Genomic DNA, 14,429 nt, shown 5'->3' with positions numbered 1-14,429 from the left:
TTTCAGTACCATGCCCACTTAACTTCTACCAGGTGAATGCAGTTCAATGCACCCTTGCCATTACCTGATTGAAAATATATTAAGCAAAAATGGCATATATTACCTATTACCTTACTCTTCCCCCCAACCCTTGGTACTTTTTATTCAGTTCCAAGTTTAATTAACCTAATGTATTAACAGGATCCCACTTTTGCAAAACACTAATCCTCAAAAAAAATTTTAATTGCAGTTTGTAATGAGTACACAGGAGATTCCAAATTTATCTTGTTGCCTGAACATTTTGCAGTTTCATTTAATGTATTTTCACTCTGAGAAAATAAAGGTAAACGTTATTTTACAACTCAAGCATTAAACTGGAATTATAAGGCACTTACAGCTGCAGAGAATACAAGCAAAATGTGTCAAAATCCTAAAATCCTCACATGGCTTCAATTCACAAAGCATTTCACATGTTAACAGCTATCAATGCTATGAACCCAAATAAGTGTGGTATGAAAATAACTTTAAAAAAATCACATCAAAACCATACCTCACACACACACAAAAAAACAAACCATACCTCACATATTTGTCAAATTTTTTTGGTGGTGTGCTGCCCAAAATATCTTAGTTCCCCAACTAGGGACTGAACCGGGGCTCCTGAAGTGGAAGCATGGAATCCTAACCACTGGACTGCCAGAGAATTCCCTCAATTTGTCAAACTCTGACACATTATCACTTGGGTTAAACTGCATAACAGTAGTTTAATACTACTTAATTTTATTAAAGTTTCCCCGACCCACCTTCACACCACAAAATGCTCAATTGCATTTCTCAAGATTAAGAAACCAAGTACCTCCAAAAACAAAAAACACGCAGTACCTTCCAACATTTTGAACCCTCATTTCACCGTTCTCCCAAATTACCATTCACGTAATTGTCCTTACCCACAATTTTTCTCCAAAGAAAAGTTCACTGACTCCTCACCAATCACCCAAGTATCTCATGTACTCTGTCCTTTAAGAATTAAATCCTTAAGTGGCAATAAGCTAAGATTTTTCCCCACACCTACTTCTCGTGTGATCTGTTTTCCACTGAATAAAATCTACATCCTTTAAATCAACTGATAATGTTCAAGGCTCATTCCAAGTTTCCTGTTTTTTACTTACTAGTAAAGTATGTAATGTCCACCTATACAGCATTTAAGTCACATGAACATTGTGAAGTGACAAAACCACACACACATTTCTAAAAATATTTTAATGAAAAAGTTATCTTTCTGTAAACATTTCATTATACTACAAATGAAACATTTGAATCCATTACAGACCACCTCTTAAGTCTTATAAATCAGAGTAAAACATTGAGATTTAAAAGTAATCTTGAATATTTATATAGGCTAACAATCCTTACATTACCCCTGCACATTAGCATGCTTACTCACTACTTTGTGACATCAATTACTGGAATTCCAAGAGATACTGGCATTTAATTAGAAATGTTTCAAATGGTGACTTACATATTAGAACTCTTAAAACCAAGTGTATTTCAACTGTTCAGTTCCTTAACAAACGGTCTTTGTTACCAGATAGTTTTTGCTCTTTAGGACATGAGTGTAAAATGAGCTTTTTCAGAAGAAATGTAGTGTGGGAAGCTGTAACCTATGAATTGCTTTGACAAAACGGGTTAAGGTTTGCCTTGACCATTTCTCCCTTGTATAACTTCCTTCGTTTACTGGTGTTATGACTTAACAGCAACGTATTTTTCAGAAATGACAGTGGAACTACATTTAAGTAAAATCGCTTTATTTCATAAAGAAATGAGATGGACTGGAAAAGAACAATGCCTTTAAAAAAGAAAATATTTCCTATCTTAGGAAGTTTGCTTCATTAAAAACATGTTGTAAAGAAAAATTACCATAAAAAGGCTATTTACCTTATTGAACACTTCATTCTGTAGAAATTCAGTCCTGATTTAGATAGATACAGAAAGAGACCCAACCAGTTATTTTCTGAAAATAAAATCTGTGGCAACCTAACTGCTCCTGTATATAAATAACTTGACTTATAATTTAGAAACTAGTTTTATTTTAACCATCTGCCCCCCCCAAAGTGTTATTTTTTTAAAAAGTGAATTAACATCAAACCTCAAATTTTAACAAGCCCTTTTGGGGCAGCAATAATAGCCCTTATGAACAATCAGCATCTGATTTGTGTAGTAATTGAGTAATATTTTAACTATTCTTTGGGAAAGGTTGTCTTAAAAAGGAGCTTTAGTGGAATTAGGCCCCCACTGCCTCTGATTAACAGATTAAACACAAAGAAACCTAAAAAAGAACCAAAAGTTTATCCTATTAGTCCAAATAATTCCCTGAAGTCATATGCGAAAGAACTTATTTATGTATGAGGCCACTTGAACGAAGACCATTTTTGTATCTGTATGATCTGACAGTTCTTAAATTTCATTCCAAGATTTTCTTTTCTCTAGAATGAGGATTGGAAGCGTAATGCTTCTGTTACAAGTCATGCTTATTACAAAAATTCTTTAAAAAAACCTGGTCACTCTTTCTCTTGTCAAAAATTGACTTTATCCTAAAGACACCAACAATGAATTGTATATATCTGACTGAAGATGAACACTCATGGTCACTGCAGGGAAAATTTTAAAACTGTTTAAAATGTGTTTGATGTGGCTCCAAGATAAACTTTTCAGCTGAACAATTTTGCCAATGTATCTAATAGTTTTAAAATATGTAATATAAATTTATAGGGAAACAAATGGTGTCATCAGGCTTTACTGTAAGCTACAAACCTTACCCAGCCAGAAACCTTCGTATTTAAGATGGTAGGAAAGACATTCCTCATTTAGGCAAGTAGGGTTCTCATTCAACCTGCAAATCAAAAAAATTACTCTTACCTTGCTTTACAAAAAATTACTCTTTAATTAGTGAAAAAATTCAAATTCAAGCCTTACCTAATGCTTATTGCCCTTCCTTGCAGGTCTAAATGCTAGACCTAGTGACTGTGGCCAACTATCTCTCATTGGTGTTCCAAAAGGCGAAGAGCTCCTTCCTGCTAGACTTTCTTCGATATTTCAGTTGCAATAAGCAGATTTAACTAGCTTTTGGAAAGTTGCTCACTATCACCATAGTATCTTATGCCTTCACTTCTCTGTAGTTGAAGCTCTTGCTGCTGCCTTGTCATTCTTTATTTATGCTGACTTGTCCATACTCAAAAGGCTGCTGAAGTCCTGTCTTAGTGAGTCTCCTTTGATCCACATTGTGCTTAAAAAGCACATCTTAGGTCCTTTAAAGCTGGTTAAATCGCTCTCCTCATGGCTTAACTTTTCCACACTGTTCACAAGAACTAAGCTAATACAACTTATAAACAGGTCACATACACAGATTTCACCTGCTTATAGGTTGCAAACATCAACTTACTGACAATATTTTCACTATTAAACTAGTTCCAGAACATAGAAAGTTTGTTAACAGTACAAATTAACCTCATATGCCATTAAAGGATACTGTCAAGGTTGTGTCAAACAATTTCACAAACATAGAAACAGGAAATGTTAATCTCCCCCATTCCTTCAACCTTTATTATATGAATAAAAGAACCTGAGACAATTTAGCTTAATTTTAATAAAATGTTTCCCAAGCATTATTTTGACCAGGTACCCAGGTTTAAGTTATGAACATTGACAGTGTCCATTTATATAACCAACACTTGAAGTTGTTAAAGACTTAACCATTTTCTAATAATTAGCCTATTTTCTACACTGCTTATTCACATATGTCCATTAACAAATGGAATGTTGTCTGTTACATTTATTGGTTTGTGAGTGTTTTCTGGAAAACTGCAGTGTCTGTGAAGACCGATTTCCATGCTGGCATTGCATGCATCCAAATACTAATGCACAGAGGCACAGAATTAGAGCAACGAGAGCATATTCAAACACTAGCACGCCCCATCCCCCCTTTTATTGCTTGTTTTGCTTAGTACTTCTTAAAACAAAAATAAGAATTTCAAATTTAACGTTCAACTACCCAAGAAATAATAACAGCAGGGCACATACTTAGGGCTCGAATGAAATTTTAAGCACTAGCTGGCGCGAAACAGTAGACATTGGTTTATATATATATGTGTGTATATATATATATATATATATATATATATATATATATATATATATATATGACCTTGTTATCTAAGACTCTTCTCAACCAGGGTCTTCCAAATTGTAAACTCATACCAACATGATTTAGGTTCAAGCATACACATGGAAATAACAGTGTGTTCTTCGGGATTTTTAGTGAGTACAAACTCTATCCAAATTTGAATTCAGGTCTTGAGGAAGTGAAGAGCTTGTTTGTACTAAGCAACTGTGCTACACTTCTACTACAGTAATCATTTGGGATGATTATATCTAGACTATCCTTGGTTTCATCCAGTAAAATGCAGAGGGTACAAAGAGGAAAGCATGCCAGCCAGTTAAGGGTTCAACAATGCATGATTTTTATTCTCTTGCTCTGAGAGCTTGTATCAAAAAAAATATATATTAAACCAAGGAAAATAACTGAAGATTTACGGGCCTCTTGTGCTTTAAAAAGGAAAAAAAAAAAGGTAGCCACTAATTCGCTCAGATAGAGCAGGCTTAGTGGTCCTGTATTTTGAAGATTTTAAGAATGTTTCTTAAGGTAGGAGGAAACGGAAAACATTCACTATCCCTTTCCAGAATTTAAACAGAGGGCAGGAGACATTCTTTACACCCAAATAAAACTATGGCAGCAGTTCACATGTGACCAAGGTGAATGTAGAATGGAGATGTTCTAAACACAGCTAGGACTCTCAGCAAAGCTAATACACTAAAATCATATGATTACATTTTGAAAGAAAATGCACAAAAACCAAATAGGAATTTTGAGATTTTTCATTTGAAGTAAATCTTAATGCTATTAAATTCACAAATATGCTAATTTAAATACCCAATTCTATTATCTAAAACACACATTGCAAACATACAAATATCTATTCTCTCCACATGTCAGAGCCCATTCATTTCATGGTTTGGAAATGGGGAGAATAGATCCCCTTAAACTGCAAGTCAGCAGGTGTTTCTTTACAGTTAACTTTAGCAAAATTCATACAAAATATTAATTAACAATGATCTTCTTTACTTGTTAACTCACAAGGAAACACCTTCAAAACTGCATTTTGTTAAAGTTTCTGTACTAAAATGTAGAAAAACTGAACTACACAAATATTGAAAAGTTAAAAATTCCTTAATTTTTTATTCCTGGTACCACTACCACAATTTACAGGGCAATATACCTGATGTAATGAAAAGAAAAAGAAAAAGACAAAGCTACAACAGATAAAAGACCTCAGGAATGTACATCTAATTGACACTACATTGCATTAATCAATAGCTGCACTTTTTGCAAACTGTGGCTATGACAGTCCTGAACAAGAAGGGTTTCCTGTTTAAGCTGCAGTAACTTTTCTGACTATGGATCATCGTTCCTTCTGTGGCAGATTTTTACAGTTCCTCTAATGCATTTGGGACGACTGTCTCAAAGTAACCTGCAGCTTTCCTGACAACTCCTCGCTCTCTCTCCTGCTAAGAACTGTAGCCTGTTGAATAATACAGGATAAAAAAATTATTACACTCAGTGAACAGTTCCACATATTCTTTATCATCATGATAAAAATTTAAAGATACCTACCCTTTTCTTCTGAGTTTTTAGAACCTTCTGCTACCATATCCACCACTTCCACCACCAGATCCATAACCACCTGGAAACATACACACAAAGATTTTAAAGAAACACATGAGTTTTTAATTTAAAAGGCTATGAAAAATTTTGATAGGAAAAAAAAATTATTTACCACCATAGGGACTTCCCGAGCTTCTTCCACCAAAACTGCCCCCCTTCATGGGTCCATAATTTGATTGCTGTTGTCCACTATAATTTCCAAAATCATTATAGCTCCCACCACCACCATAGTTACCTGAAATTACAAAGGTTTTATTTGTGGCTGACCTACACAATTATTTTCCTTTTTTAATATACGTACTCATTATCTTTTGACAATCGTGGCAGCATGTGCTCTAACACTTACACACAACTCTTTGAAAAGAGATTTTACAGAGCTACCAAACTCTTTCCACTACAGAGGCCCGCTAGCAGACCTCAGACATAGGCAGGAGAGGAAAAAACAAAGAGTGAAAGACTATGTATTTAGACAGCTACCGTATTTTGTTTATATTAGATGCTACACCCTAGCACATTCTCTCCTTCATACCGCTAAACAGCATCAAAATTGTGTTTGATTCACCCTAATTCTGATACCGTATAACTTTTAAATCAATGACAAAAAAGCATTTCAAGTTGACTGTTAAGAAAAACCTGTTGTTGATACATCAATACAGTTCAACAAAACTCAGTGCATTCATAACTAAGCTCTTTATAGCATCGTGGAATAATGATGCAGACCTGCTTAAGAGTCTGCAACGCACCTGACACATTAAGACTCAAAGTATTTTTGTCACCTAGACTCCAGATGACACCCGATTCATTTCAACATGTCTGCATATTCAATTTACAGTTTCCATCCGTCCAGCTTAAAAGTACCTAGAGTTACTAAAATTCAGGCAACAAATATTACTGATAAATGTCCATTTCAATACAAAAATAAGAGTTGAATACACTTTGCCAATTTACTGAATTGCTAGCAAAGAAGTTTAATTTCCCACCATTTGAGTATTTTCTATTATAAAACATCAAATTTGACCAAATGCTGTTTTAACATGTTTTTAAACACCTGTAAGAAACTACAAAAACTACTGAATATTCAAAACAAGTGAAAGTCTACCACCTCCAAAATTTCCTCCTTCATTGTAACCATCATATCCTCCACCACCGCCACCATATCCACCACCTTGGTTTCCATATCCTGGTCCACCACCACCATAGCCTCCTCTACTACTGTAACCAGGACCACCGCCATAGTTACCACCTAGAACAACAAATTGGGTTGTCAGACAAAAATATAAATGTACAGAGGATCAAGTTATTGAATGCTAGTTTACCATACTTTTAAGCCCCCAGAAAACAGGTCAATGAATTGATTTAACACTCTAAAGCCTGGTAATACCTGGCTAATAGAACAGCAAGAATCTGGGCTAGGAACACTTAGGATGAATGCTTAAATCTTTTGATATTAAAAAATTGTCTCAATTTTTAAAAATCTCACTAAGGAAAATAGTGAACAGTCTCCTCTGAGACCAGTAATTCCACCTCAGCTGCTAGTACAATAAATCTTATCAGCCCAAAAGAACTACGTAATGTTAAATCTTTAGGACTTTAAGGTCTAGTTTTCTACAGTATTAGTTTAAAAGCATACTTTAATGGTCAAGCCACACAAGTTTTAAATTAGGAAAATGTAAACAAACACTTTCATTCTTAATAAAGTACAGAAACAAAGTCAAAATATCAAACATTAAAAAACTTACCGTCGCCTCCAAATCCGTTATATCCACCATCACCTCCTCCATAACTACCTCTGCTGCCACCACCTCCACCACCATAGCCTCCTGAAAAAAAGCAAAGTGTGAATTAAATGAATATGTTCAATTTACCAATAACACTTAGGTAGACATGTTCTTAGAAATAAGGTAACTGTCCTACCTCTTCCACCAAAGTTTCCACCACGGCCAAAGTTACCTCCACCACCTCCAAAGTTTCCTCCACGACCCATAAAGTTGCCAGATCCACCTCCACGACCTTTAACACAGGCAAGAAAGTTCTTTAAGAACCTTACAAACATCACTCAACTCTATTTTGTATGTATATGTGGTACTACTCACCTCTTTGTGATCCAGCAGATTGCATTTCTTGTTTAGAAAGGGCCTTTTTCACTTCACAATTATGCCCATTAATAGTGTGGTATTTCTGAACTAAATTTTGTTTAATCAAACAAACAAACAAAAGTTATTTGATGTTTGGAAAAGCACACATAAATGATATCCTTTATCACTATATAACTTATTAAAACATCATCAAAAAGGTAGTGACTTTGAGTGGTGATGAGGAAGTGTTCTGGGATGTTAATAACATTTATTTCTTGATCCAGATGCTGGTTACACAGGTATAGTCACTTCATGAAAACTAAACCATACACTTCATATGCTATTATTGTGCACAATACAAAGTTATAAGCAATTTAGCAAGTTTAGTAGAGAGCAAAGAAGCCATTTCTGCTTTCTCATTCAAGTTCTGAGAAACTGCTACTTACCAACAATTTTATCAACTGTATCATGATCATCAAAAGTTACAAAAGCAAATCCTCTCTTTTTTCCACTCTGCCTGTCTTCCATAACTTCTATGGTTTCAATCTTGCCATACTTTTCAAAGTAGTCTCTCAAATTATATTCTTCCGTATCTTCTTTAATACCACCAACAAAAATTTTCTTCACTGTTAGATGGGCACCAGGCTTTACAGAATCCTACAAATAAAAAATACGTAAGTTAAAAAAAATACCCTCAAAAATTTTACAACAATTTCACATGTCACACAACATGGTATTATTAAAATACCTCTCTAGAAACAGCTCTCTTTGGTTCCACTACACGCCCATCAACCTTGTGTGGTCGAGCACACATTGCTGCATCCACCTCTTCAACACAAGAGTAAGTCACAAAACCAAAGCCCCTGGAACGTTTTGTTTGGGGGTCTCTCATCACCTACAAAACAAAAATTTTAAAGCACTGAAACACACCTCCACAGGTCCTCTGCCCTCTTCCAAGAACCTTTTGTTCCCTTAATAACTTACCACACAATCTGTAAGTGTGCCCCATTTCTCAAAATGTTCTCTTAAGCTATCATCTGTAGTTTCAAAGCTCAGACCACCAATAAACAGTTTTCTCAACTGTTCTGGTTCCTTTGGATCATGGCCCTGAGGAAACAAACCAATATATTTTAATTATTTCCTTTAGTAGGTAAATGCAAAGATGCACAAGCCTTTTTAATCTCCTACAAATAAACTTTAACGTCAAATTCCTGTACCATTAACACTTTCTCCAGTTAAAAACTGGAGTAGGATCACACACATCAACTGATTAAAGGGACCAAGAAAACCTATAACCAGACTTTGAAATGCCAAACATCACTTAAAAACTAAATTGAAGCCCAAGAGAATTCCAGAATCAAAAGTCCCATAATTTTGAGCTACAACTGCAAGTGTCTGGGGACAGATTATTTTAGAAGTGGCTACTGAGAAACCAGTTTCTAAGACACCAGTAGTGTTGTAAACGCAGTGTTTCATCTATGCCATTTCTTCTCTCGTCTTCCCTCCTGAGTCTACACCCCCAAAAGCATATAATTATAAACCACAAGACTGTCAACTACAACTTAAGAGTGGAGAAATTCACCACTTTCAAGCAAATAAAAAGGTGAAAATAAGTGTTTCTCAATAAAAGGCTAAACCAGCATTTCCCCCCAAAAAAACTATGGAAAAAACTCGCCACGTAAAAATTTTCTATTTGCATTTGTACCACATGACAAAAATGTCAAAACCAACATTTTACTGGGTCACAAAAAGGGCAGTTTGGACTTGTTAGGTATACTGTCTGACAAGAAAAGAACGCAATAAAAAAGAAATGGAGATTTAAAAAAAAATTGATATAACCTGAACTGTTTTACAATTTAACTAGTTCTTTAACAAATCACATAACTACCACTTAATACATATATGCATTAAGATAACTTTCATCCAAAGTCCTTAAATAGAGGCACTCACATTTACATTCTAAGATCTTCCTGTGTCTTCTAAAAGTAGAGACGTTAAGGCATTTAATATGAAGAGACTGTCACATGCCACGAAAAAATGTTAAATGATTAATAGCCTAAAGCATTTATTCACTTAGTCTCATCTTTTCAAGTCCCGGTTAAATGCATCTAATTAACAATACACAAAGTTGAGAGAAAGAAACAATAACCCACATGAAATTATCCCAAACAAATGAAAAATTCGACTCTGGTTGCAGTCCTCTAAAACAAAATTACAAGAAAGTACAACCTGAGCCGACCCATCAGAATAGGAAAAACGAAGGTGAAAAAATTTCAACTTCCTATTTTACATCCACACTCTTAATTATGAAATGGGGCACTTCACCCACATGGAACGAAGCTACGTATAATTCTAAGGGCTTTAGCGAAAACTGCAGATCAAGAAGTACTTTAAAACAGCAAACTTAAAAAAAAATTATTTTCAACCGAGTGCTGCGAGGTACAGAACGGGACGGAAAATTCTCCTTAGCGGTCTGTAAGGCCTGGAAACGCGTTGAGAGAACATCACTGAAAGTACTAGGCCCCAAGCTTCGAGGCCGTTTGCGGCATTCTCTGCTGGGCCGCCTCCTCCCTCTTCCTTACAATCCCACGCTCTCTCTCCCAGCGGAGGAGCCAGGCGGCGGCCATTGCGTGCCAATGCGCCATTTCGTAACGCGGCAGCGGATCAATGTCAATGTGGCCGCCGCCCGCCTGCTCGCTCGCCCGGATGTGCCTGCTCGTCCCCTCCCCTCCCCCACCGCCTCCTCCCAACCGCTCCCGCCGAGGCCCGCCATGCCGCCCTCGGCCTCGAATGGGAGGCCGCGCGGCCGGCGGGCCAGCTCCCCTCCCGAGGTCTCCCCAGCCACACCGCGCCTCCGAGGGACCACTTCTGCAGCCCAAGGAGACGGCAAGGCTGGCGAGAAGCCCCAAGGAGGCCTCCGAGGCCCGCTCCCCTCCCCCTCCCGCCGCCCGTCTCAACGCAGAGCGCGGGAGGGCCGACCCAGTCCACCCGGCCTCCCCACTCCCACCGAGCCCGGCCCCCCTTGCCGGCCACTACCCAGCAACCCCCCGCTCTCCCCCTAATACCTCCTCCCCCCGGCGGCGGCGGCGACGGCCGGAGTCGGGCTGGGGGCGACCGGGCGGCGGTTTTACCTCCATTTTGAGACCGGACTCGCCTCTTCCAACTCGAGTTCAATATGGGACCGAGAGGAAGAGGCGGGGCCAGCCGTCACGTGACGCGCTTTTCGCGCGCCGCCGGCCTAGTGGGGGAGGGGCGAGTTGGGAAGGGGCGTGGCCAGCTGGGCGCGAAGAGGGACTGGACGAGCGGGTTGGTGGGCAGAGGACGGGGGCGTGGCAGGCCCCGGGAGCGCGCGCGCCTCGCTAACTTCCAGTGCGGCGCCGCCCTTGCCGCCGTTCGCGCCCGGGCTGCTGCAAGGACGTCAGCTAGGCTTCCGCCAATGGTCGGCGCCCACGTCGGGAGAACGCCTCGTGACCGCGCGTCACCGGAGAAAAAGGCCTGTTTCCCTTTCTTCTCGCGTTTCTTTCCCCTCCCCCACGTGGGCTTTTCGGTCTCCATTATAGAATTCATTTCATTCCCGCACCTGAATAAAACCACATTTTCCCTTCTTGTACTTTAGGGTTGTAAGAAAGCCCTCTCGGCCCCTTGGCGTCTCCTCGCACGTTTCCAAATGGCAGGGCCTGGTGTCCGTGACTGGGATGCCCACTGTGAGGGCCCGAACTGAAAATCCCTGACACTGACATATGTGAATCATGGGCATCTTGAAAAGGCCTCAAAACGCGGCTGAAACACTGAAATTTCACCCTTAATGAGCTGAGGCAAGACTGGTCGAGGTCAGTTAATTAGGTACTCATTGATATCTCAAGAAATCTGTCGGCACTATTTTCTTAAATTTCTAGTTACTGTGGAAAGAGCTGAAGGAACTGTTCTCGTGGACTGGATTTAAGGAATGATTTACAGGATTGCTAAAAGTAAGACCACCAGATACACTCCCTATTCGCGAGTGATTTTTACCTAATTATTTTCACTTGTGAAGTAAAACAAACAAGATCAAAGAGTTGATCTAATTCTTTCTTGGTCTCCCAAGTGACCTTAAGTCATTTGACCTTACTGAGCTTTAGTTTTAGGAGTTTTTTTTAATGAAAATGCGGATAAGATTTGGTGATCTCCAACACCCATGACAGCTGTAAGGTAATAATCTATGGATCCGTATTGAAGCAAAGGTGCTGGTAAAAGTGACCACAGTTGACAGGTCTCCCTACCATGCTAAGAAATGCCCTATATTTTAATGTAGCAATCCATATGAGCATCTCGTTTAGAATTGATCAGGCCCTCCCTTGGAAAGATTAGAAATCTAATCAGTTATATTCTAAGTTGTTTGAAAAGCAGTTTGTTAACCAGTGGGGAATGGTCAGCTCGGAGTTTGGGGGAAAAAATGAGCACAAAGAATAACAGTTCGTTGATGTTTATCTAATATTGCCCAAGTGGAACAGTGTTTGATTGGGGAGACACGAACAAAAGGTACTCTGTTCTGGGGCAGAAACCAGTCACCAGGCCTTACTGTATCTTGGCTGAAACAACCCTCCAAGCAAAGTAACCCTCCTCTGGTTGCTCTGATTCTATTATCACAAGCAAATTATTACGTATTCTGCTTATCAGGTACTCCTGATAGCCAACAATAGTACTTGAGATATTGGGAAATTTTCTACCCTTAGTGTCTCGTTAATATGTAAAAGCTTTGTGAGTTTGATTACTATGAAATAGTCTTGAATAACTCGGTCACTTCTGAGTATGTAGAAAAACGTGAAGTTAGAGACTTTAGGGAGATGGTATTCAAACCAAGGTGCCTATGAGAAACTGCAAGAAAACTGATCACTTGGCTTCACTTTAGGGCATGTTTGTCTAGGTGTTTTCTAACCAAGTTATTTCTAATCAATAACTTCTGTTATTCTTTCTTTGAATTGTATGAAGTTTTCATATTAATTTGAGAAATGGTGGGGGATGGGATACTAAGTACTTCCATCCAGGAACACGGTATGTCAGTCCATTTGTTCAAGTCTTTTGTCCTACAGTAAAATGTGGATTCCTCCCAGATACGTTGTTCACACAGATTCTGTAGTTTTTAGACATTAGCTATTTTTTATGCTTTTGTCTAAGCCTCCTCTCCAGCTCCGGGGCACATGATATCTCCTTCAAATATCCCTGTTGGAGTTCTTGACCCTGTTGGACACAGACTTGAACCTTGGCTGTTTTCTATCCTTGTAACCCTGGCAGTTTTTGAAATGTGAGAGACAGAGAGTGTATGGGGTAGGGAGCAGAGGACAAGGGTCCTAGAGTGGGATGGGGTGGCAGACTGATTTTATGAATAATCTATATCAGGGCCTCTCAACTTCTTTCACATCACAACACATAGAGAAAATGCTAATTTTTTTAAAATAAATTTATTTTATGTATTTATTTTTGGCTGCGTTGGGTCTACGTTGCTGTGCACGGGCTTTCTCTAGTTGCAGCGAGCGGGGGCTACTCTTCGTTGCGGTGCGCGGGCTTCTCACTGCAGTGGCTTCTCTTGCTGCCGAGCACGGGCTCTAGGCGCGCAGGCTTCAGTAGTTGCGGCACATGGGCTCAGTTGTTGTGACTCGCGGGCTGTAGAGCGCAGGCTCAGTAGCTGTTGCGCACGGGCTTAGCTGCTCCGTGGTATGTGGGATCTTCCCGGACCAGGGATTGAACCCGTCTCCCCTGCATTAGCAGGCGGATTCTTAACCACTTCGACACCAGGGGAGTCCCAGAAAATGCTAATTTTTGTACAACACACTAGGTTACATAAAAGAAGAGATTTAGAGGCATCTAAATGATGGTAAAAAAAAAATTATCACATTTTCTTTAAATAATTATGATAAAGTAAAATACAGTGTATTAGGGAAGATATTAAAAATTAAATTTGGATAAAACTTTCAAATAAAAATTTTCCACATGTTTTAATAATCGACTTGAATTTGTTCCTGTGAATATACTTTGATATTAGATTTTATGGTTGAAATGGCTTTATTCAGTTTCTGATCTAGACTTTTTAATGATAAACTCATATTCTGAATAGTAATTATCAGTGAGGGACTCTGATCACCTAAGAGTCAGAGTGGGTGATAAAATATTTAAAACCATTTTATACAACCGTTCAAAATGTACAATTGTAATTATATTTAAAGAATAACAATTCTTACAACTCTTCCGTTTCGTTTATTGACAAATGTAATGTTGCAGTTTCATATGATAATGCAAATGGATTTCAATCCCAATAGTACATTTTTAGTCCGTTTTTATATCAAGATTTCCACACTGAAACTCTAGTTTTCAGAACACGCATGCATTGTCAATAGCTAGCCTGGGCACTATTCAAAGAGTGTACTGCTGCAAAGGGATAGAGATGGCCAGTATATGTTTAGACAGATATTAAAGGCATTGCCTGGAGCTGAGCCCACCAGCAAACTACACTCTGCCAAGGCTCCTCTCTCATCCCCTGACAGATTACCCCTGAGGCTGTGTGCTGTGCCCCATGGGTCTCCTGCATTGGCTCCAGGATCTTCGGTCCATGACAGGCAGTG

General features: G+C 38.8%; 2 protein-coding genes across 17 annotated transcripts in view; one reads left to right on the top strand and one right to left on the bottom strand.

Moving 5' to 3' along the window:
* Positions 1-201: 201 nt before the first annotated feature.
* On the bottom strand, positions 202-11,071 carry HNRNPA3 (heterogeneous nuclear ribonucleoprotein A3). 12 transcript variants are annotated; one of them, XR_014265144.1, is made up of 13 exons: positions 10,899-11,056; positions 8,818-8,940; positions 8,582-8,728; positions 8,280-8,490; positions 7,852-7,941; positions 7,673-7,768; positions 7,498-7,578; positions 6,858-7,001; positions 5,871-5,993; positions 5,708-5,777; positions 2,796-2,869; positions 1,915-1,948; positions 202-308 (listed from the first exon to the last, which is right to left on the bottom strand). XR_014265144.1 is itself a non-coding variant. In XM_082466780.1 (11 exons), the coding sequence occupies exons 1-10, from the start codon at positions 10,968-10,970 to the stop codon at positions 5,725-5,727; spliced, it is 1,140 nt and encodes a 379-aa protein (XP_082322906.1). In that variant the 5' UTR covers positions 10,971-11,056; the 3' UTR covers positions 1,221-2,869; positions 5,708-5,724. The 12 variants fall into 12 exon arrangements, 8 of the variants coding, with proteins under 8 accessions (XP_082322906.1, XP_082322908.1, XP_082322907.1 ...); XR_014265143.1 differs by having other exon boundaries at positions 1,915-2,869; XR_014265145.1 differs by lacking the exon at positions 1,915-1,948.
* Positions 11,009-14,429, top strand: part of LOC309663210 (uncharacterized protein) — a gene marked incomplete at its 5' end in the record, with an annotated part of 569,151 nt that continues 565,730 nt past the window's right edge. For 2 of the 5 annotated variants that reach the window (XM_082466832.1, XM_082466831.1), the window contains 2 exons: positions 11,145-11,326; positions 11,450-11,663. Coding sequence is in view for 1 of the 5 variants with exons in the window: in XM_082466830.1 (XP_082322956.1) it covers positions 11,009-11,326 (318 nt within the window). Of the gene's footprint in view, positions 11,327-11,449; positions 11,664-14,429 lie in introns of all 5 variants that reach the window. The other 3 variants (XR_014265149.1, XR_014265150.1, XM_082466830.1) reach the window with 3 other exon arrangements.

This window comes from Balaenoptera physalus (assembly GCF_965194825.1).
Source record: "Balaenoptera physalus genome assembly, chromosome: 6".
In the NCBI taxonomy this organism is placed as follows: domain Eukaryota; kingdom Metazoa; phylum Chordata; class Mammalia; order Artiodactyla; family Balaenopteridae; genus Balaenoptera; species Balaenoptera physalus.
This window is presented reverse-complemented; position numbering and strand designations above follow the sequence as displayed.

Excerpts from the sequence above, each read along its gene's own strand:
- HNRNPA3 (XM_082466780.1), bottom strand. The coding sequence starts at position 10,970 with ATGGAGGTAAAACCGCCGCCCGGTCGCCCCCAGCCCGACTCCGGCCGT. Across the intron at positions 7,942-8,279 it reads TACAGTTGATAAAATTGTTG|TTCAGAAATACCACACTATT; the intron begins GTAAGTAGCAGT and ends AACAAAATTTAG. Across the intron at positions 7,769-7,851 it reads ATCTGCTGGATCACAAAGAG|GTCGTGGAGGTGGATCTGGC; the intron begins GTGAGTAGTACC and ends CCTGTGTTAAAG.